This window comes from Helianthus annuus, chromosome 13 (genome assembly GCF_002127325.2).
Source record: "Helianthus annuus cultivar XRQ/B chromosome 13, HanXRQr2.0-SUNRISE, whole genome shotgun sequence".
NCBI lineage: Eukaryota > Viridiplantae > Streptophyta > Magnoliopsida > Asterales > Asteraceae > Helianthus > Helianthus annuus.
Window position 1 is genome coordinate 118,914,012 of NC_035445.2, and position 22,485 is coordinate 118,936,496.

General features: G+C 41.6%; 2 protein-coding genes and 2 long non-coding RNA genes across 6 annotated transcripts; 3 read left to right on the forward strand and 1 right to left on the reverse strand.

Moving 5' to 3' along the window:
* Window positions 1-8,257: 8,257 nt before the first annotated feature.
* LOC110901609 lies at window positions 8,258-9,835 on the forward strand. Its single transcript, XM_022148419.1, has one exon. The coding sequence runs from the start codon at window positions 8,258-8,260 to the stop codon at window positions 9,833-9,835; it is 1,578 nt and encodes a 525-aa protein (XP_022004111.1).
* Window positions 9,836-12,634: 2,799 nt separating this feature from the next.
* LOC118485378 lies at window positions 12,635-15,297 on the forward strand. The gene is made up of 3 exons (XR_004875719.1): window positions 12,635-13,022; window positions 13,385-13,540; window positions 14,716-15,297. It is a non-coding gene; the product is annotated as an uncharacterized LOC118485378 (long non-coding RNA).
* Window positions 15,298-17,402: 2,105 nt separating this feature from the next.
* LOC110899193 lies at window positions 17,403-18,773 on the forward strand. Its single transcript, XR_002569991.2, has 2 exons — window positions 17,403-17,914; window positions 17,997-18,773. It is a non-coding gene; the product is annotated as an uncharacterized LOC110899193 (long non-coding RNA).
* A 1,268-nt stretch (window positions 18,774-20,041) lies between these two features.
* On the reverse strand, window positions 20,042-22,195 carry LOC110899194. 3 transcript variants are annotated; one of them, XM_022146066.2, is made up of 3 exons: window positions 21,992-22,195; window positions 20,747-21,003; window positions 20,042-20,555 (listed from the first exon to the last, which is right to left on the reverse strand). In XM_022146066.2, exons 1-3 carry the CDS (start codon window positions 22,086-22,088, stop codon window positions 20,163-20,165), a joined length of 747 nt encoding a protein of 248 aa, XP_022001758.1. In that variant the 5' UTR covers window positions 22,089-22,195; the 3' UTR covers window positions 20,042-20,162. The 3 variants fall into 3 exon arrangements, with proteins under 3 accessions (XP_022001758.1, XP_022001757.1, XP_035837324.1); XM_022146065.2 differs by having other exon boundaries at window positions 21,968-22,193; XM_035981431.1 differs by lacking the exon at window positions 21,992-22,195 and adding an exon at window positions 21,699-21,927.
* Between the last annotated feature and the right edge of the window lie 290 nt (window positions 22,196-22,485).

Sequence of the window (22,485 nt, forward strand, 5' to 3'; positions counted from 1 at the left end):
AGGAACTATCAAAGCAGCTACAAGAGCTCTTGGAAAAGGGCTTCATTCGTCCAAGCTCTTCGCCTTGGGGAGCTCCAGTACTATTTGTGAAAAAGAAAGACGGTACGTTCAGAATGTGCATAGACTACAGGGAACTCAACAAGGTGACGGTGAAGAACCGTTATCCTCTTCCACGCATAGACGACTTATTCGACCAGTTGCAAGGGTCGTGTTACTATTCAAAGATAGACTTGAGGTCTGGTTATCATCAGCTGAGAGTCCGGGATGAGGACGTCTCCAAGACCGCATTCAGAACTCGTTATGGCCACTACGAGTTTCTTGTCATGCCGTTCGGGTTAACGAACGTGCCTGCTGTATTTATGGACCTTATGAACAGGGTGTGCAAACCCTATCTTGACAAGTTCGTCATTGTTTTCATCGACGACATTCTGATCTACTCCAAGAGTCAGGAGGAACACGAGCAGCATCTACGTCTTATTTTGGAACTCCTTCGGAAGGAACAGCTATACGCTAAGTTTTCGAAATGCGACTTCTGGCTTCGTGAAGTCCATTTCTTAGGCCACGTAGTAAACAAGGATGGGATCCATGTCGATCCATCCAAGGTAGACTCGATCAGGAACTGGCCTGCACCACGAACGCCAACGGAAATACGCCAATTCTTGGGCTTGGCAGGTTACTACAGACGGTTTATCAAAGACTTCTCCAAGATCGCGCAACCACTTACACTACTGACACAGAATGGTGTCACCTACCATTGGGGCAACACGCAGGAAACTGCATTTCAGTACCTAAAGGATAGGCTGTGCAGCGCACCTATTCTCTCTCTGCCAGAGGGCACAGATGACTTCGTGGTTTATTGTGATGCATCCATTCGGGGACTTGGATGTGTGTTAATGCAGCGCGACAAGGTTATTGCTTACGCTTCACGTCAACTCAAGATTCATGAACGGAACTACACGACGCACGATTTAGAGCTGGGAGCTGTTGTTTTCGCGCTTAAGATATGGCGACACTACCTGTACGGTACCAGGTGCACGATTTACACCGATCACAGGAGTCTCGAGCATATCCTTAAGCAAAAGGATTTGAACATGCGTCAACGGCGATGGGTCGAGTTACTGAACGATTACGAATGCGCCATCAAGTACCATCCAGGCAAAGCCAATGTTGTGGCTGATGCCCTCAGTCGGAAAGACACATTACCTCGACGCGTGCGAGCGCTACAGCTTACGATTCAGTCTAGCCTTCCAGCACAGATACGAACTGCTCAGATCGAAGCACTAAAACCAGAAAACGTCAAGGCAGAAGCCCTACGCGGCTCACGACAGCGGTTGGAACAGAAGGCAGACGGCGCCTACTATGTAACGGGGCGTATTTGGGTCCCACTTTATGGCGGTCTACGCGAACTTGTAATGGATGAAGCTCACAAGTCTCGCTACTCGGTACATCCAGGGTCGGACAAAATGTACCACGACATCGGCACTACATACTGGTGGCCTAGCATGAAGGCCCACATCGCTACGTACGTTGGAAAATGCTTGACCTGTGCGAGAGTGAAGGTTGAATACCAGAAACCAGCGGGCCTACTCCAGCAGCCTAAGATACCTCAATGGAAATGGGAAGAAATTTCCATGGATTTCGTTACAGGCCTACCTAGATCCCAGCGTGGGAATGATACCATATGGGTGATCGTGGATCGACTCACCAAGTCTGCACACTTCCTAGCTATAAAGGAAACGGATAAGTTCTCCACTCTCGCAGACGTTTATCTTAAAGAAGTTGTTTCGAGGCACGGAGTGCCCACCTCCATTATTTCGGATCGGGATGCACGATTCACGTCAGAGCTTTGGCAAGCGATGCACAAATCTTTCGGCTCACGATTAGACATGAGCACATCATATCACCCTCAGAAGGATGGGCAGTCTGAGCGAACGATCCAAACTCTTGAAGACATGCTTCGGGCATGCGTCATCGATTTCGGCAACGGCTGGGAAAAACACCTCCCTTTGGTGGAGTTCTCGTATAATAATAGTTATCACACCAGCATACAAGCCGCTCCATTCGAGGCATTGTACGGACGTAAATGCCGGTCACCTCTCTGTTGGGCAGAGGTGGGGGATAGTCAGATTACGGGTCCAGAGATTGTAGTGGACGCCACAGAAAAGATAGCACAGATACGACAATGCATGGCGGCAGCACGCGACCGTCAGAAAGCCTACGCGGACAAGCGTAGAAAGCCTTTGGAATTTCAGGTCGGGGACCGGGTATTATTGAAAGTCTCACCCTGGAAGGGTGTGGTACGTTTTGGCAAAAGGGGCAAACTAAATCCGCGGTACGTCGGACCGTTCGAAATCATTGAAAAGATAGGCAAAGTAGCCTACAAGTTGAACCTACCAGCTGAACTCGGAGCAGTTCACAATGTCTTTCACGTGTCGAATCTGAAGAAGTGCCTATCAGATGAGACCCTTATCATTCCTTTCAAAGAACTCACTATCGACGAGCGGTTGCAGTTCGTCGATGAACCAGTCGAAATCACGGACCGGGATGTGAAGGTCCTCAAAAACAAGAGAATCCCTCTTGTTCGAGTACGTTGGAACTCCAAACGTGGCCCAGAGTACACCTGGGAACGCGAAGACAGGATGACAGAAAAGTACCCCCAGTTATTCGAAACCAATACAACCACTACTGAGGCTGAAGCTACTACTTCGGAATTTCGGGACGAAATTCCAGATCAACGGGGGGAGGATGTGACACCCCAGGAAAACCAGTGAACGATTGAACTTACCTAGCTTCCTCAGTGAGTGCATACCAAATTTCGGGACGAAATTTCCAATTAGTTGGGGATAATGTGACAACCCGAACTCTCAAGGTCAGTATCTCTTCATCGCGCGATCCTGTTTCCTTGTATTCCTCTTTCACATTCCGTATGATGATAAAAATAAGAATTTCGTATGTGATGGTAATATAATGTTTAATTACAATTAGTAAATTCTTAGCATAGGTATATGTCTTCATTGGGCCATTTGTGACAATATTAGGAATAGGAGCCGCCCCCTTGTTCACATAAAATCTCGGTATTAGTTGTTGGGCTTAAGCCCAGTATCGGCCGAATAGGAATGCACCGCCCAAATTGTAGTATATAGGTATGTAATGTTGTAACTTTGATCACAAGAAATTCAACTCCATACCCTACCTAGTTCCAAGAACTCGTGCGGCAGTATAACCCCCGCCCCTCGTGATCTGATAACCATCATTACATTCTCCATATAATATTGGTTAGTATTAATTCATGTTCTCTTAATTTGTGATTGCTTTGAATATATGTATTGCAAAAAAAAAAAAAAAAAAGAAAAGGGTCCTATATGCTTGTATGTAGTAATTAGATATGATTGTTTAACCTTGGCTAATGTAATGACGGCTCATGTGAATTTATGATTCCTTGATTTCCATCAACCCATGTGTAATGGATGGCCATGTGAAATTGTGACTTTATATTCTTGATCCATGTGCACCTCTTGATTGTATTGTAAGTATTAGTCAAAGGTGTAAAGCTTATCAAATTGCATGAAATAAATGGTTGTGATAAACTGTTGGTGATTGATAGGAATTGAATTGAATGCATGCGTTATGAGTAAATGTTGCTGTAGGATCCTAGGACTTGTTGTGGTTGGTGAAAATCCTAGACATAATGATGGTGAATACTGATTTTCTCTGAAGTTGCACATGATTTTATAAAGTAAACATGAGTTCATAATCTACGGTTTTCATGTGATCATATTGTTAATGGCGGCCCAATAGGATGGAGATTAGGATTCTGGTTGCCGCCCCTTTATGTGATTTAGTCAATGAATTTATGATCATGCTATATGAGTTCTTGTCTTATACTTGGCCAAATCGTATGTAATATAACAAACATATTGTGTCAGCCAGTGAATTTAATATGAGCCATTCAAATATCAAGATTTAACAACAACCCACTCACAAACGGTCCAATTAGATAGACACATTGGGTAGTCCATGTGATGATGGCAGAAAGCAATTATGGTATTCAATAAATAAATGGAATTGTGTTTTTTTTTTATTATTTGGGCATGTTGATTCAATTACTGAATATGGGTTAGAAATTCATTAGTGGGCTCCCATATGTGTTGTACGGCAGCCGTGGACCAGGCCGCACACGGCACCCCCCCTGGTGGGCCTGGAGTGCAACTGGGCCGAGGATCCAGCTTCAGCCGAGTGTGTTTGGGCCGATCTTGTCACTTAAGCACACTTGATTGAACCGATGTTTGTTGCATGTGTCGAACTAGGATATGTAATGACTGCGATATGATACTCTTCATGTAATTCGATTAAGTATGTGTGGTTATATGAAACGTGACCTATGTGCTACCTGAATACGTGAATAGTTGTATGCGAATCTGATTAGACATAATACCTATGATAGGACTTGATTGAATAAAGTTTATTGACGAATAAATTATCTGCCGAGCAAACCAAGGTGAGTTCACACAGCCAAGGCATGGGATTCCCGGGTTGGGAATTGGGTTGGATTGTTAAGATTGAATAGATTCATTCGGATACCAGTACTAGACTACCATACCATCGTCCTCGGTTGTGCAGGACACGTACGTAAAACCTACGTACACTTATGCTACTCGCTATCCTCGGTTGTGAAGGATACTCACGTAAAACCTGCGTGAACGGATACTCACTACTGCCTCGGTTGTGTCAGGCACTTACGTAAAACCTACGTAAACCCCCACGTACCCTATCCTCGGTTGTGAAGGATACTTACGTAAATCCTGCGTAAACTTGTACGTATTACTGTTCTCGGTTGTGAAGAACACATATGCTTACGCATAGTCTAGTGGATTGATGACATGGGAAGCCCCCACCAATAGAAACCTATACTGGCCCAGTAGAGCCACTTGATACTCATGAACTTACTATTACGCATTTACTTTCTGTGAACTCGCTCAACTAGTTTGTTGATTATTTGCTGCATGCCTTGCAGGACCTTAGGTACTTTATGGAGCTTGCACAAGGAGGAGCGGGTCGTTGTGGACAAGTATTCATGAATGCTTACTAAACACTTATGATATTTCATACGTTAACACTTATGATTGGGTTTTTACTTAAATGCTTCCGCTACATATACAATGTTTGGTTTTGAACATCAATTATGTCTATGGTTATTGTTATATACTATGTTTAATATAATTGGTGGCTTGATCCTGGTCATGTCACGCTCCCAAGCGGTGATACTTCGCAGGTGGATTTTGGGGGGTGTGACAGATTGGTATCAGAGCCATTGGTTATAGAGAACTAGGTTTTAATATGGGAAAACGTTTTTATTAAAACCAGACTATAACCAGAACAGTGCTCTCAACGATCCACAACGACGCTTCGCTCCACGTGCAAGACTCGACATCCTAGGTAATAAGGTTTATGTTTATTGCCTGTATGCTAGAACTGCTTAGAACTTTGCTCGCATTACTCTTAGATACACATGATCCTATTACATGAGAATACCTATGTGCTTACGCTTTTCTGTCATCGCCCTACTCGCGAACCACTCTCACTTACGTTACTTTTACTATGAAGATCATGTCTGGACGAATCAACATGACTCAAGCCCAGCTAGAGGCTCTCGTTCAAGCTCAAGTTGCTGCGGCACTTGCAGCTGCTCAAGCAGGTAGTATACCCTGCAGTATAGATTCATACTAGGATCCTTAGATCCTGCATTGACTCTCGTATTTAATCTCGTCCTATTCGTACACAATAGGTCAACACGCGCAGCAACCTGTCTGCACTTTTAAGAACTTCATGGACTGCCGTCCAAGTACCTTTAGTGGCACTGAAGGAGCAGTTGGACTCCTCCACTGGTTTGAGAAGCTAGAGTCAGTATTCGAAATGTGCGAGTGCCCTGAGGCTCGCAAGGTCAAGTATGCAACTGGCACCTTGGAAGGGATAACATTAACTTGGTGGAACGCCCAAGTTCAGATCTTAGGGTTGGCAGCTGCTAACGCCACACCCTGGAACGATTTTAAGGAACTTATCAAGAGGGAATATTGTACTCGTGAAGATATTCACAAGTTGGAAGACGAGCTGTATAATTTGAAAATGGTTGGGTCAGAGATCGAAGCGTATACTAAACGGTCGAATGAGCTGGCCGTACTGTGCCCAACAATGGTGGACCCTCCATACAAGCGCATTGAGATGTATCTCAAGGGATTGGCGCCAGAGATCCAGAGCCACGTTACTTCGGCTAATCTTGATAACATCCAGGAGATTCAACGCCTCGCTCACCGCATCACAGACCAGGCAGTAGATCAGAACAAACTGCCTAAACGCCTCAGCGCTATTGCTACCGCTACTACTTCAGCTACTCCTGCTACTCCCAGTGACAGTAAGAGAAAATGGGATGGGGATTCCAGCAGGGGATCAGCTTCAGTTCAGTCTCAGGCCCAGCAGCGAAAGACTGACAGTCATCAGAGTCCCAGCCAGCATTCTTCAGGTAGTCACAGGCAGGGCGGATATTGGGGGAACCTCCCAAAGTGCAACAACTGCGGTAGACACCACGGTGGCCAGTGTAACAAGGGGCGCTGCCAAAGATGCCTCAAGATGGGTCATGAGGCTAAGGATTGTAGAAGCCCTCGTCCTGCGAACCAAAACCAGCAGCAGCCACAGGCACAGCAGAATCAGCAACAGGGCAACAAAGTATGCTTTCAGTGTGGGGCAGAAGGCCACTTCAAGAGGCACTGTCCTCAATTAAATAGGAACCAGAACAACAACAACAACAATCAGGGCAATGGCAACAACAACAATGGGGGAAACAACAACGGCAATGAGGCAAGGGGTCGTGCATTCGTACTAGGTCGAGGCGACGCAGTGAACGATCCCAACGTAGTTATGGGTAAGTTTCTCCTCGACAATATTTACGTTACTGTTTTGTTTGATTCGGGTGCGGATATAAGCTATATGTCTGTGAAAATGTGTCAACTACTAAAACGTGCACCAACACTTTTACCCACCAAACATGTAGTAGAGTTAGCTAACGGTAAAGGTTTAGAAGCCACGCACGTAGTTCAGGATTGTAATCTTATCCTAGCTGGTCAAGCTTTCTCTATCGATCTCATTCCCATAGTTTTGGGTAGTTTCGACGTCGTGATTGGGATGGATTGGCTATCTCAACACCAGGCAGAGATCTTATGCAGCGAGAAGATTATTCGTATTCCACGTTCTGGTCAGGAACCTCTTGAAGTTCAAGGCGATAAGAGTGGTGCAGTGGTTGGCATCATCTCTTTCTTGAAGGCTCAGAAGTGCCTGCAGAAGGGTCACACCGCAATCTTGGCACTCGTTACAGACGCATCAGCAAAAGAAAAGAAATTGGAGGATATTCCAGTTGTACGTGACTACCCTCAGGTGTTCCCTGAAGACTTACCTGGCTTACCGCCTCACCGTCAGGTCGAATTTCAAATCGAGCTCGCTCCAGGAGCAGCACCCATAGCTCGCGCACCATATCGTCTAGCTCCATCAGAACTGGAGGAACTATCAAAGCAGCTACAAGAGCTCTTGGAAAAGGGCTTCATTCGTCCAAGCTCTTCGCCTTGGGGAGCTCCAGTACTATTTGTGAAAAAGAAAGACGGTACGTTCAGAATGTGCATAGACTACAGGGAACTCAACAAGGTGACGGTGAAGAACCGTTATCCTCTTCCACGCATAGACGACTTATTCGACCAGTTGCAAGGGTCGTGTTACTATTCAAAGATAGACTTGAGGTCTGGTTATCATCAGCTGAGAGTCCGGGATGAGGACGTCTCCAAGACCGCATTCAGAACTCGTTATGGCCACTACGAGTTTCTTGTCATGCCGTTCGGGTTAACGAACGCACCTGCTGTATTTATGGACCTTATGAACAGGGTGTGCAAACCCTATCTTGACAAGTTCGTCATTGTTTTCATCGACGACATTCTGATCTACTCCAAGAGTCAGGAGGAACACGAGCAGCATCTACGTCTTATTTTGGAACTCCTTCGGAAGGAACAGCTATACGCTAAGTTTGATTAATGCCTCTAGTGGAGGAGCTTTACTTGATAAGACACCGACTCAGATAAGAGCCTTGATTACCTCCATAGCTGAAGACACCAAGCACTCGGCACAGGATGATGAGTGGTACACGGATGTTCCACGAACAGTCAAGGAAGTGAGCACTCCTCACCTCGAAACCCAGCTAGCTGAGTTAACCAAAGCAATCATGCAACTTACCAAGGACAAGAGTACTGAGCCACCAGTCCGAGCTTGTGGAATTTGTCTACAATTTGGACACCCCACTGATATGTGTCCCACACTACAAGATGATGTTGAACAAGCACAAGCACTTGGAGGTTATCCGGGGCAAAATTCAAGACAATATGAACAACACCGAGGCAATCAGAATTGGGGACAACCTCCCAACATGAATTTCCAGCAAAGGCCTCAACAATATCAACAACGCCCAACCTTTCAAGGTAATCAACAACAACAAAACTATCAGTCTAGACAACAACCACCTGTACAACAACAAGTGGGAAGCTCGGGAATGTCTTTGGAAGATATTGTGAAAAGCTTGGCAACCAACACGCATACGTTCCAACAGGAAACTAAAGCTAGCATCAAGAACTTGGAACAACAGATGGCTCAACTTGCTAGCTCGGTGAGTAAATTAGAGTCTCATGGTAAATTGCCCGCACAAACCGAGAATAACCCAAAGCACAACGTGAGTGCCATTACCTTGAGGAGTGGAAAGAGCTACGACGGTCCGAGTATGCAAGAAGAAGAGGAAATTGTTGTTGAGAAGAAGAACCGGGATAAGATGAAATTACAAGAACCGGTTAGAAGTGAAATGAATTTTACTCCGATAGCTCCATTCCCATCATGGCTGAAAAGCACAAAGAAGGAGAGGGAAGAGCAAGAAATCATGGAGACATTCAGGAAGGTTGAGGTAAACATTCCACTTCTTGATGCCATAAAACAAGTCCCACGGTATGCAAAGTTCCTCAAAGAACTTTGTACATCAAAGAAGAAACTTAAAGGTAATGAGACAGTCAAGGTAAGTGAAAATATTTCAGCTGTTTTACAAAAGAAATTACCTCCAAAGTGCAAGGATCCAGGTGTTTTCACCGTTCCTTGTAAATTGGGAAATCTTAACATACCTCGAGCCATGCTCGACCTTGGAGCCTCTATTAACGTCCTACGAAATTCTATTTTCAAAACACTTAATGTAGGACCGTTAAAGAGGACCGGGGTAGTCATTCAATTGGCCGATCGATCCATAGTACGCCCAAAAGGTGTATTAGAAGATATATTGGTACAAGTGAATGAATTAGTCTTTCCAGCTGATTTTTATGTGCTAGACATGGAAGATGAAAACGCCCCAAATTCCAGTTCAATTTTATTAGGAAGACCATTTTTAAAAACCGCAAGGGCTAAAATTGATGTTTATAATGGCACTCTTTCTATGGAATTTGATGGGGAGGTAATCAATTTCAACATAGATGATGCGATGCGTTATCCTAGTGATGTCTCGTCTTTGAATTATATAGATGTCACTGAACCACTAACTAATGAATGTTTTGAGTTGTCTAACCATGATGTTCAAGCATTAGTGTATAACAGAAGTATTGATGAAGCACCGACAAAAGAACTTACTGAAAAGTTCAAGCTTGGGGAGAATCCGATGGATGTTACGACCCTGATGGACCCACAGAAGAAAGCAAAGTACAAAACACCAAAATTCAAATCACCAAGTATTATTCAAAAGCTTCTTCCGTGTATTGAGCAAGCACCAGATTAACGAAATAAGGTCCAAGTCTAGCCAAAGACGAGAAAGAAAGGCGCTTCGCGGGAGGCAACCCGTGATTTCATATTGTTCTCTTTTATTTTAGTTAAAAAAAACAAAAAAAAAATATATAAAAACAAAAAAAAAATAGTTTTTTTTAGTCAAAAGTTTAACCCGGCCGCGTTGGATATTTAAAAAAAATGGCCCGACCGTGTGAAAGTGTGTTTTTATTTCAGAACGTTAACCCGACCGTGTTAGAAATTATATAAAAATAACCCGGGCATGTTGGAAATTATTAAAAACATTCAGGTCCTTGACCCGGACGTGTCAAGCCTTCACCCGGCCGGGTGAGCATTCTGTTAAAAAAATTGGAAGAGATGTTTAAGAGCTGATAATAATAATTAATAAGGCCACACGGGGTGGTCCGTTATACCACCCCATCACTCATTGAACCATCACGGAACACCGCCGCCTCAAATTTATAACGCGTTGGAAAAGTATAACGCGGGCTTTATATAACGCATTGTATTTAGTAAGGGCCAAATGTATTCTGTCGTTTTGCAATTGAATAGCCCCTCAAATTTAGTGATATTCAGACAAAGATTCCTTTTGAACCCCTCAAATCCACTAAATATTCAGACATTGATTTATTGTTTTAATATTAAAATAAAAAATTAAAAAAATTTGGGAGTGATAGAATTCCATCACTAGTGATACCACCCCTTACATTTCTATCACTAGTGATAAAATTTGGTTGATGACATGGTATGATTTGATTGGATAGTGAGAGTTTTAGAAACTATCACTAGTGAACCACCCCTCCTCCCCTAATAATAATAAAATTATATACTAATAAAATTTGAATGGAATGAACAGTACATATATTAATTAAATATTGATTTAGGGAATATAAGAATATGGGGTATGGGGCGGAGGTTGTGACGTGGGTTGGGTATAAACGCCAAAGTCACCACCTCGGGTGGGCTTGGGTTTCGGCGTGGCCCCTTAGGCGGGGGTTTCAGCCCGGGCGTTGGGCGGGGCTATCAAGATGACATGGCGTGATCTCATTGGCCAAGACAAGTAGCCGTTTGGGCTAGCCGTTTGCCAACGACTATGTGTTTAAAAAAATCTATTAAATATTAGAATATGTGGTATGGGGCGGGGGTTGTGTCGTGGGTTGGGTACAAACGCCCAAGTCACCACCCCGGGTGAGCTTGGGCTTCGGCGTGGCCCCTTGGGCGGGGGTTTCAGCCCGGGCGTTGGGCGGGGCTATCAAAATGACATGGTTGGATCTCATTGGCCAAGACAAGTAGCCGTTTGGGTTAGTCGTTTGCCAACAGCTATGTGTTTAAAAAAAGATTTAGGAAATATTAGAATATGAGGTATGGGGTATGGGGCGGGGGTTGTGGCGTGGGTTGGGTACAAATGCCCAATTCACCACCCTGGGTGGGTTGGGTTTCGGCGTGGCCCCTTGGGCAGGGGTTTCAGCCCGGGCGTTGAGCGGGGCTATCAAGATGACATTGCGGGATCTCATTGGCCAAGACAAGTAGCCGTTTAGGCTAGCTGTTGGCCAACGGCTATGTGTTTAAAAAAAAGATCTAGGAAATATTAGAATATGGGGTATGGGGCGGGGGTTGTGGCGTGGGTTGGGTACAAACGCCCAAGTCACCACCTCGGGTGGGCTTGGGTTTCCGCGTGGCCCCTTAGGCGGGGGTTTCAGCCCGGGCGTTGGGCGGGGCTATCAAGATGACATGACGTGATCTCATTGGCCAAGACAAGTAGCCGTTTGCCAACGGCTATGTGTTTAAAAAAAATCTAGGAAATATTAGAATATGTGGTATGGGGCGGAGGTTGTGTCGTGGGTTGGGTACAAACGCCCAAGTCACCACCCCGGGTGAGCTTCGGTTTCGGCGTGGCCCCTTGGGCGGTGGTTTCAGCCCGGGCGTTGGGCGGGGCTATCAAAATGACATGGTTGGATCTCATTGGCCAAGACAAGTAGCCGTTTGGGCTAGCCGTTTGCCAACAGCTATGTGTTTAAAAAAAGATTTAGGAAATATTAGAATATGAGGTATGGGGAATGGGGCGGGGGTTGTGGCGTGGGTTGGGTACAAATGCCCAATTCACCACCCCGGGTGGGTTGGGTTTCGGCGAGGCCCCTTGGGCGGGGGTTTCAGCCCGGGCGTTGAGCGGGGCTATCAAGATCACATTGCGGGATCTCATTGGCCAAGACAAGTAGCCGTTTAGGCTAGCTGTTGGCCAACGGCTATGTGTTTAAAAAAAAGATCTAGGAAATATTAGAATATGGGGGTTGTGGCGTGGGTTGGGTACAAACGCCCAAGACACCACCCCAGGTGGGCTTGGGTTTCGGCGTGACCCTTAGGCGGGGGGTTTCAGCCCGAGCGTTGGGCGGGGCTAGCAAGATGACATGACGGGATCTCATTGGCCAAGACAAGTAGCCGTTTGTGCGAGCCGTTTGCCAACGGCTATGTGTTAAAAAAATCTAGGAAATATTAGAATATGGGGTATGGGGTTGGGGTTGTGTCGTGGGTTGGGTACAAACGCCCAAGTCACCACCCCGGGTGGGCTTGGGTTTCGGCGTGGCCCCTTGGGCGGGGGTTGTATTTGAGGGTAAAAATCGGTGAATACCGGTGCCGAACCGGTACCGAAAATACGTGACGTTTTAGTTTGAGTTACTTTTTGTTATTTGACATGTTTTGTCATTCTTATAGAACGATTTGGTTTAGCGCGCCGCAACGCGCGCGCATAGTAAACAACTAGTAATAATAAGATTAAAAAAAAAACCCTACTTTCCCCCTAACATCAGCCCCAACCGTCTCCTCCTCTCACAAGACAACACCATCGCCCTGCTCAGCCACAAACCTCCGTCTCCGTCGCCGGTTCAACCACCACCACCACTGCTCATCCCTTCGTCGACACCCACAACAGTCATCCACCTTCTCCGCCGCTCATCTATTCCGACCACCTCCGCCTTCAAATCACTCATCCCCCCATCGCCCTTCTCCGTCGTCCACCGCACACCCTCACCAATCTGCACCACCTCCATCTCTCGCCGGTTCACCCTCTTCGACCACCAGCCATCGTATTCAACCGCCGGCTGCCACCTGAACCGGCAACCCACCACGTCGCCGGACTCATCCATCGCGCACCCCAACTGCCACTCGTCTCCGGTCTCCGACATCAGGTAAGTCTCCGTTTCTTCTCTCCATCTCTACAGAGGTTCGCCTCTTTTCTGTCACACATGCTGCCTTTGATAACCCACACCCCTGTCACCCACCTGACCAAGCCCTAAGAACAGTTTAGGTTTAATCTTTGTTACTAGAACCAAACAGTCCGATCCCGATTAAGTTAACCCGACACTGAACTGGGTTTGCTAAATTGGTTGGGTTCAATGAAATACATTTTACTGAATTGGTTTTGTTTTGCATCCGAATTAGTGGTTTGTTGCTTTTGTTTGAACCATTGTGTTTTATCTCGGGTTTATTGAATTTGAGTTGCGTATCATGGGTTCGAGGCAATATTCATAAGTAATGTTTATCCATTTAGAGGAAATCGGTTTCAATGGTGATGCTCTTGATGATTGTTGACATATGAGTGAAACGAAACAAACAACCGCAACCGCCTTCGTAGATTTCTTACACACTCATCTCCGAGTCTCGAGGACGATGCTATATCTTAAGCTTGGGGAGGTTGAGATCAGAGGTAATTTTTATGTTTTCAATTTTAGCATGCATCATCTAGTTTGTAAATAGTTGCATATAGTTGCATTTTTCATGTTCATTGCATTTAGTGTGTATATATGTGCAAAAAAAAAACCCGTTTCTGTTCTGCTGAGAATGATTTGTGAAAAAAAAAATGAGAAATGATATGATTTCTGGCATGTCAAAGCTTATGCGTGAAATGGTAACTTTGGGGAAGGAAACATAGATAATTTGGGATGTGTTGATAGGCTCGGCCCTAACTTAGGAACGCCAATGTTGTATGCAATAACCTTAATTGAATATATGTGTTTAGCTTCCCATCTTGATGCTTGTGGTCAAAAATTGATCCCGGCCAAAAATCGGTTGAGTTGCATATCCTCTGTCACACACCATGTTCCCCATATCATGACATAGGTGAAAAATTGACCTCATAGGTTATTATAGTTAAAAGAGAGAGAGAGAGAGAGAGAAAAAGGAAGGGGTAAAAGAGCACAATGTATGCCAAAAATTTGAAAAAAAAAGTTGAAATCGAAAAAAAATAAATATTTGAGCAAATTAGGGAGAAAAGTCCCGACCCCTTGAAAAACGGAAAAAATAATAACTATCGTGTCATGATTTGGGTGCATGGTCGCATCAAGTGTGGTTTTGGAAATCTTCAAAAAGTCGTGAGGTTGGGTAGATGTTGCCATAGGTGTTGGGCGTGGGGACGATTAAACCATGTTGGTAAGTTTGTATATTATTAAGCAGAAAACATTTGGTTGTGATTAAGCGGGTTTGAGTTTAAAGGGACACAAAATATCAACAATTGCGGTTACACGTTTAAGTATTTCCTGGGTTCGAATGTAATGGGAGTTGATATTTTAGATATGATCTCATTACAAGTTTATTTTCCGGAATAAAAGAAGCGGGTTGAAAAAAAAAATAGTGAGCATGCATATGTGTTTTATTTTTCATGTTTATTTCTCGGTTTATTCTTGTTGTTGACTTCCTTGAGGACAAGGAAAGGTTTAAGCTTGGGGAGATTTGTTAGTTGCATTTTTAGGCATGTTTTATAGCACTATAATATTAAAATTTCGTCACATATGATGCATATTTCATAGTTATACCACATTATTTTGCGAAACATTTGTTTTTGTGGGAGGGAATCTATTTTGGACGTTTTTAATAATTTTGTAGGTGCGGAGCGCTTGCGAACGGTAATGAGCATTAAAGAGATTGATCGATCAAGAGGAACATGAGCTAAATAAGGAATTCACTAATCAAAGGCTAATTGATGAATTTATTAATTCATAGTTCGTGTGATCTGAAGTACAACTACTAGTTTGAGCCTAACCCCCATTATATTGGGCTGAATCTAAAGAGAATGTGTTGAATGTGATTTGGGCTCACAAGCCTCAATGGTTACGAAAAAAAAAAAAGAAATGGAGATAGAATATAACAATCATCATCAACAACAAAGCAGAAAAAGAAGGAAACCATCTGCTGGACGGCTGGCATTGAGAATCGAAGAAAAAAAAAAAAAAAGAAGGAAAAGCATTTTTTTGGTTTTGGGGTGATTTTCTAGAACAACAAAAGGAAAGAACTGTTTTGGTATTTTATTTCGTAAGTTTTAATTTTGGATGTTTTGTTACTCATTTGTATTGATTGAACTAGCCATCATGTCCGGCTAGTCTTTTATAGTTTCGACATCGGGGTTTGTTTTCTTTGATTTGATTCATAAACTTATGTGAAACGGTTATGTTAGATTCAATTATTTTAGTGGGTTGTTTGTGTGTTTCTTGATCTTAAATCCGGATATTTTACCGGATATATATTAGTTTGTTAATGAAACTGGCCACTTTGTTAATTATTCTAATAAAGTTCATCAAGTTTTAAAACCTTAACCAGTTTTGATTTTTGATAAAAGGAACAAATAACGGGTTGTGTTTGTCTATGAGCTCGGTTTCGTTATAGAATCATACAATCTAGTTAAACATACCGAACGGCGTGTGTGTTTGATTATAATCGATACTTCTATCACGCAACCCGCACACTAAAATCCGAACGGCGTGAGTTTAGAGTAGCGGGTTGGCTCTAACCGACGAACTGCGCTTGGTTAGACATTAGATGGGGTGGATGTCCGAACTGCGTGACATCTAGTATTGATACAAACTATTATTTAAAAGGATCATTGCACCGTGACCGTTAATGATCGTAAGTCGAACCGAATCAAGAAATTGCCCTGGTGTTGAATTAGTTTTTAACATCTGAATTTTCCAACCCCTTTAATTAGATTTTCTTTTTAATCTAAAAATTATAAATTGTTTTTACATTTAGTTAAATTTAAAACCCCCCTTTCAATACAATCGTATCTGTGTTTAAAACATTTTGGCATAATTAGTTAACCTGTATCCTGTGAACACGAACTCTACTTCCACCCATACTAGTAGTTTTCTTATTATTTTATTTGCTGGATTCGACACCCAACAATCCCCATGTGTCCCTATGCATGAAAATCTGTTGGCCACACTCCTGTATTCGAATACCATGCTAATGAGGCGGTGTGACAGGTTGAACAGGCAGCTGTCCAAAATCTGCTGCCAGCGACAGTCTTACGGACCGTAAGCAAGAAGCCTTGCGGTCCGTAAGCACCTCTTGCGGACCGTAATCTCTTGCCCTTGCGGTCCGTAACCGACCTTCATCTGAGATGCCCAGTTACAAGACTTACGGACTGTAAGCCCTTGGCCTTGCGGTCCATAGGGACATGCTTTGCATGTCCTTGCATGTGTTGCTAAGCACATGAGTTTCTCTTGGACTTATTAATGCATGCTTTTGAAAGGAATTTGTCGTGTGGAACATAGGATCCATTTCTTATGCAAATTGAATTATACTTCATTAAAATCACCGGATTTGAATATATTAGATGTTTATAAAGTATATTAAAGTTTGGGATTTATAAATAGGTCGCTCAGAGGTATTAGTTAACATGTCGACACTTCTAAATCCTACCTTACATCTTTTACTTGATCCGGGTTTCATGACACGTTTATCTTGCATGACACGTGTCTTTATTTTATTGGGTATGGTTTTACGAGGTGTTACATATAGCTTTATAAGAGGGGTAGTCCCCGCTACCCCTTGACGTTCCAATGGTAGTGCAAATTTTGGAAAAATTTGATGTTTTTTCGATTTTGTTACCCTTTTTTTTGAAACGTTGCCCCTATAATGATTTTCTATATCCGCAACTAATGATTAGATCCAGGCCAAATGACTTCAAGGCACCCAATTTTTTCTACATAAAATGAATAATTTATGTAATAATAGTTTTAGGTTATTACTGTAATAAAATGAATAATTTATGTGATGAGGATTTACACTATGTTCCCGAGATTCATTTAACGATAGAAGAGAAAGTAAGGGGAATTATAAGGGAATAGAAAGGAAAAGATGTGATTATATTCGTATTCCCGAGTTTAATGAAAAGAAAAGGAAATGAAAGGAAATTAATCAGTTTATGTGTTCCCGAGTTGGGAGGAAAAGAAAAGAAAGTTTATTTATAATGAATTAGAGGCTAATTTAGGAAATTTAAAAAAGTCTGAGATTCATAATAATCTCTTCTCACCAAATCTCTCCAAATTGGGAGGATGAATATTTGCATCAATTATCCCCTTGTTTCCTTTCTTTTCTCACCACTTCCCTTCCTAAAAAAATCTCTGGAACACATTTTTTACTCTCTTCCTTTTAATTCCTTTCTCTTCCCTTGTTAAATGAAACTCGGGAACATAGTCTTAGGTTATTATTGTATCTTTCTGTTTGTAATAATAGTTTTAACACGTCAAATATTTTGAAATATGCAAAAGAAGTCTTTGTGGGTTAACCCAGCCTGGACCGTTTCGACACAAAATCATCTGTTATAACCCCAAACTTACTAATCCGTTTCATCTTCTCTATGTAGTTAGTGATGCAGATGCTTTGTGGCTTGAGATATGGTTCGTAGTATCATGGATCTTTGATTAATTTACCGAATGGTTCCCAATCAAACATGAAATATACCTTGATTATTTGTCTCTGAGGTATGAAAAAAGATCACCATTTGAGTTGGCTCCCTTAGATATTTTGGTGAGTACAGTTGACCCAATGAAAGAACCACCCTTTATTACTTCAAACACGGTGTTATCAATCTTAGCAGTTGATTATTCAGTGGATAAAGTTGCTTGTTATGACTCTGATGATGGTGTTGTCATGCTGCCATGCTTACATTTGAAGCTTTGTCAGAAACATCGACATTTAAGTTTAGCATCAAGCTGTGTGCTTCTGAGTGGTGTTTTGCCCAAAAGTTTGGTATCTTAAAGACAAAGTTCACCCCGCATTTTTCTGGGAACGTCGTGCAATAAAGGTAATTTAGTTTGACTTTTGAGGTCAGATGTTCCATCTTTTCTTTGTATGAGAACTGAAGTGGCTTGATTTGTTGCTCAAAGGATTATGAAGAGTTCAAGATTCAGATATCATTTCAATGACGCAAAAGGTCAACAACACATCTCTTACCTCCACCCCTATTTATTTTCTCATTTTTTGTTTTACATTCTTCTTATTTGGGGATTGCTTGATTTCTTTCTCGTGATTCTTTGGCGGTATAATTCCTTATTCTTCCATATCGTTTTTAGTGGTGGCGTGTGTTTTCCTTTAGGGTGTGTGGAGGGTGTCTTGCAACAGGTCTATGGTAATAAATTCCAAACAAATTGTTTTAGATAACCCATCCTAGATTGCGCCTTCTGTTTTCCTCAAGAATGATGCAAATGGGTCTGGAAAGGGGAATAAAGCTTGATGGAGTGGTATGTGTTGGAAAACCGGAGCTATGATGTTAAAATATTAACTTAACAATTTTTGGGTGCGGGTGAGGTTCGATCTCATTGGTGTGTGTCTTGGTGATAGGACTATACCATTATGGGTTTGGTTTTATGCATGTGTTTGGTGTGCACGCTAAAAAGGGCTACTGCAGGATTCTGAATTATTGGCGTTCACATGTTTTTGGCGGTATAGTTCTTTGGTATCCTTTTCGTGTTGGCGTGTGATTTACTTCTTTGGGGGGGGGGGGCTGCAAAAGGTTTTTAGCATTTGTTTTCAACATACTTTCTGTTAATACAATTTAGATTGCATCATTTGTTAATTCCACATGGGTTGGGAGCTTTGGGTATTGTCTTGGGGTGAGTGAGTTTGGTGGCGTGTCAATACCGTAAATTGTTTTTTCGAAAGTTTCTTATTGTATCATCTGTTATTTGCATTGAAGCCATTCAAAATTTTCTTTACCGTGAGCTTGGTGGGGTACCTATGGTTCAATTCTGACAAGTACACAGTCGATATGGGTCGATTTTGGTAAATTTTGTTATTTTCATTATGGGTAACGAAGCGGTACTGAACCATGAAGTTCGTGCTTACCATGATGGGCATGTAAGTTTCGTAAAAATTGTTATAGAAATTTTAAATTTAGTTGTTACTTAGCCCTCACCTGGTAGGCATCTTGGAGGAGCTTAAATTGACTAACTTCATTTAGAGCTTCTTATAATTAAGCAAGCCTCATTTATGTGTTCTTTTTCCGGATAGTTATTTGCACTATGTAGTTGGTTCTTTGTTTTAATGGCGAATATCATTTATGAGATTTGATTTATACAAAATCCAGTTTTGATCTTAATTAGTTTATGAGATCTGACTTATCATTTGTTTTTAACAACAATAACCATGATGGTGTTGAAGGAACTTCATCATCATATCAACAACATTAGTCATGACGACAGTATGCAACATTTAGCTACTTGTTCCATTATATAGAAGGTATAAAAACTTACCAATTCTTTGCAAGGGGTAAAAACACCAATTCATTTGTTGCATATAGAGAAAAGGGTATGTTAGACATTTGAGACTGAGTCATTCATTTGTAGTCTTTCTTGGAGTCGCTGTTAATTTTTATTTTATTCTTTGATTACTAAAAGTGATTTGTGCAATTTCTTCCGATTTATATATACTTTTACTACTTGTTTGTAATAAAAATTAGTTTAACTTCATATTGGATGGGATATTAATGTTAACATAAATGGTTGTGGAACAAATTGATAAATTAATTGGCCGTGTCTTTTTTTAATGGAATTGGCAAGGCGAGTCTTAAATATCATATGTATTTATACATCCATTTAATGTATTTTAAAGCAAAATTTTTAACTCAATTATTGTTTTGGTTATTAACCAAAATTAAAAGAACCGAACAAAAAACCGTCGAACTGATTAACCAAAAATCGATTGGTTAATAAAATAGACTAACCGATTACTTTGGTTACAACTTTGGTTGAAGATGCACACCACCCTGAAATGGATTAATCAATGACTTCGCTTATGACGTATATTCACCACAATAATGCTACAATAAATATTATACGAACAAGAAAACTACCAAAAACGAGCACCGCAATGCAAATTGTTACCCCCGCCGCATCACGCGGGCACCATACTAGTATTATATAAGAAAAAAGAATTAAAAACAGTATATGTTTATCAAAAAATGCTTAGATACGTTTATTGTATAATAATAAGATCTGAGATTTAATCCAAATTGAAGAGGAAATCATGAATCTAAGCATTTTTATAAAATAAAACTAATCGAAACTTGTTTCGCGTAGACGTTTGCGAATTTGTTGTTTCCTTTGCACGAAAAATACTTGATCCTCCTCCGGTAAACCCGAGTAGTCTTTTTGGAGGAAAGCAAGGTCGCTCGCGATGCGCTCATCTTCGCTAAACTGGATTAGCCGGTCAATTTTTGCTTCCAAACTAGCGACAATGGCAATCACCTCGGAATTGGAGTTAGATGTAGTACTTTTCGAGGATGATGGTCGGGATTTATTGTGTAGCGCTTTGCGTTTATCTCTAACCGTTGGACGGACTAGTGGTTCCGGTTCGCTTTTGTCCTCCATGTCTAAGTCATTAAGATTTTTCTGCGAACGAGCATTCGATGTAGCTTGGGAAACTGTGTTGAACTCCCTAGACTCGGCCTGTTTTACAGAACACATAATATTAGACACGTCTAAATGCTTGTATAATAGTGACACTATACATAAGCCTAGCTAATAAAAGTCTATATGCCTGATAAAAGTCTGGTAAGAACATCAAAGACCTGAAACCATTTTAACCCATTGTATAATATAATAACTAAGAGTTTATAATAAGTCAATCAAATATATACCTCAGCAGCAAGAACATCCTTAATCAACAGCTCAGCTTTTGCTATAGAATCTGCAGTACCTATGATCTCAACGTCTCCTGTAAGTGAATTGAAGTCTGCATCCATTTCCCCAGTGATATGGATCTTTGCCCCAGATTGCCGTTGAATATAACTAATATTTTCCCGACCATCACCAATAATGATGCCAACTTTGCCATTTGGGATCTCAATTTTTTTGCTTGAAGTAGAAGGTATTGAAGGAGCAACATGTCCCATACCTGTGAGGATCAAAACATGAAAACATAAGCCATAAGCAGTAGGCTCCAACCGCATCTCCCAACCCAAAAGCAAGTCAACTGATTGAAATTCATAAGGTTGTCGCTTAAACAATTTGGCTCACGGTTTGAAACTAGAAATCAACTGTGTACACCAAACCGACCGTTTAACTTTTACAACTTACTCGTGTATATATATATATATATATTTTGCGAATATGCAGTTATATTGTGTATTTTATTCATAACATCTTTTATCATTTTAAAACTTGCATACAAACCGCCAAAAACCAATAGATCCGGCCAGTTGGGATTTAAAGGCTTTAATCACACATAGAAAACTCACGTACAAACAATGTGTTTGCTGCAAAAAAAACCCTACTTCTCATTATAAAGAAAACGTACAATATATAGGAATAAACAAACACCCACTAACTAATAATTAGAGGGCCACTAGCCCATTAACCCCCTAACTTAATCTTGCTTAACACTTCAACATTAAAAAACACATGACTAATTAAACATACTTGACCCATTAAAACATACTGCTACCGACCCGACTTGACCCATCAAGATTCGGCCAACCCACCCAACCCAAACGTTTTGACTTGTCGTTTCCTGAAATCATTTTCATCAAAACTAGCCAAACCGGATGTAAACACAGCTAAGTGAAACATAAACATGGAAAGGTAACATACCCAAACAATCTTTGAGTCGTATTCATGTTTAAAATTTTTGTTGTTCGCGTCTGTTAAACCAGCTAAGACACGATTTGCCAGCCCTACACGTCACAGAACAACTCACGCAAAACGCTAAGTAACAAAAAAAATCAAAACCACATAGCTAAATTCATCCAACACTACATAAACTGGTATGTATGTAAACCTAATTTTAATATCTAACAAGAACAAACACAATCATAAAGCCTAAAAGTGTAAGAAAAGCAACATATATGAAAATATCGAACCAGGAGTGAACTCTGTGGCATCACCAGTGCTATGAAGCTTGGATCTCTTAGCTTCAGCGTTGTTAAAGATACGCGCAGCGATCTCCTGAACCTTCTGTTTGGCAAGCTGGACCTCGTCCATAGGTGAGTCGGCAGTGGCGTCTTCTTCGTATTTGCGTTAGTGGGAGTCGTCAGCCATATTTATTTTTGTACGTAAAACCCTAGCGAAAAGTTTGGAATAGATTTTTTTTTTTTCCTTTAGATAAATCTTATAGTTTTTAAAGGAGTAAAATACAATTTCAGTTCTTGGGGTTTACATCCAATCACATTTTCAACTATCCTTTGAAAAAAAAAAAAAAAAAAAAAAAACAAACAATCAAGTCCATGTGGTTGTCAATTGGAATCAATGTCCCTTTCACTAACATCCGTTAGTTGAACATTGGCATTTCTGTTAAAAGACCAAAATGTCTCTATAGGGACTGAAATTGTAAATCCAATTAGTCTTATCTTCTTTATAGACTCTGCAACTCACAACCCAT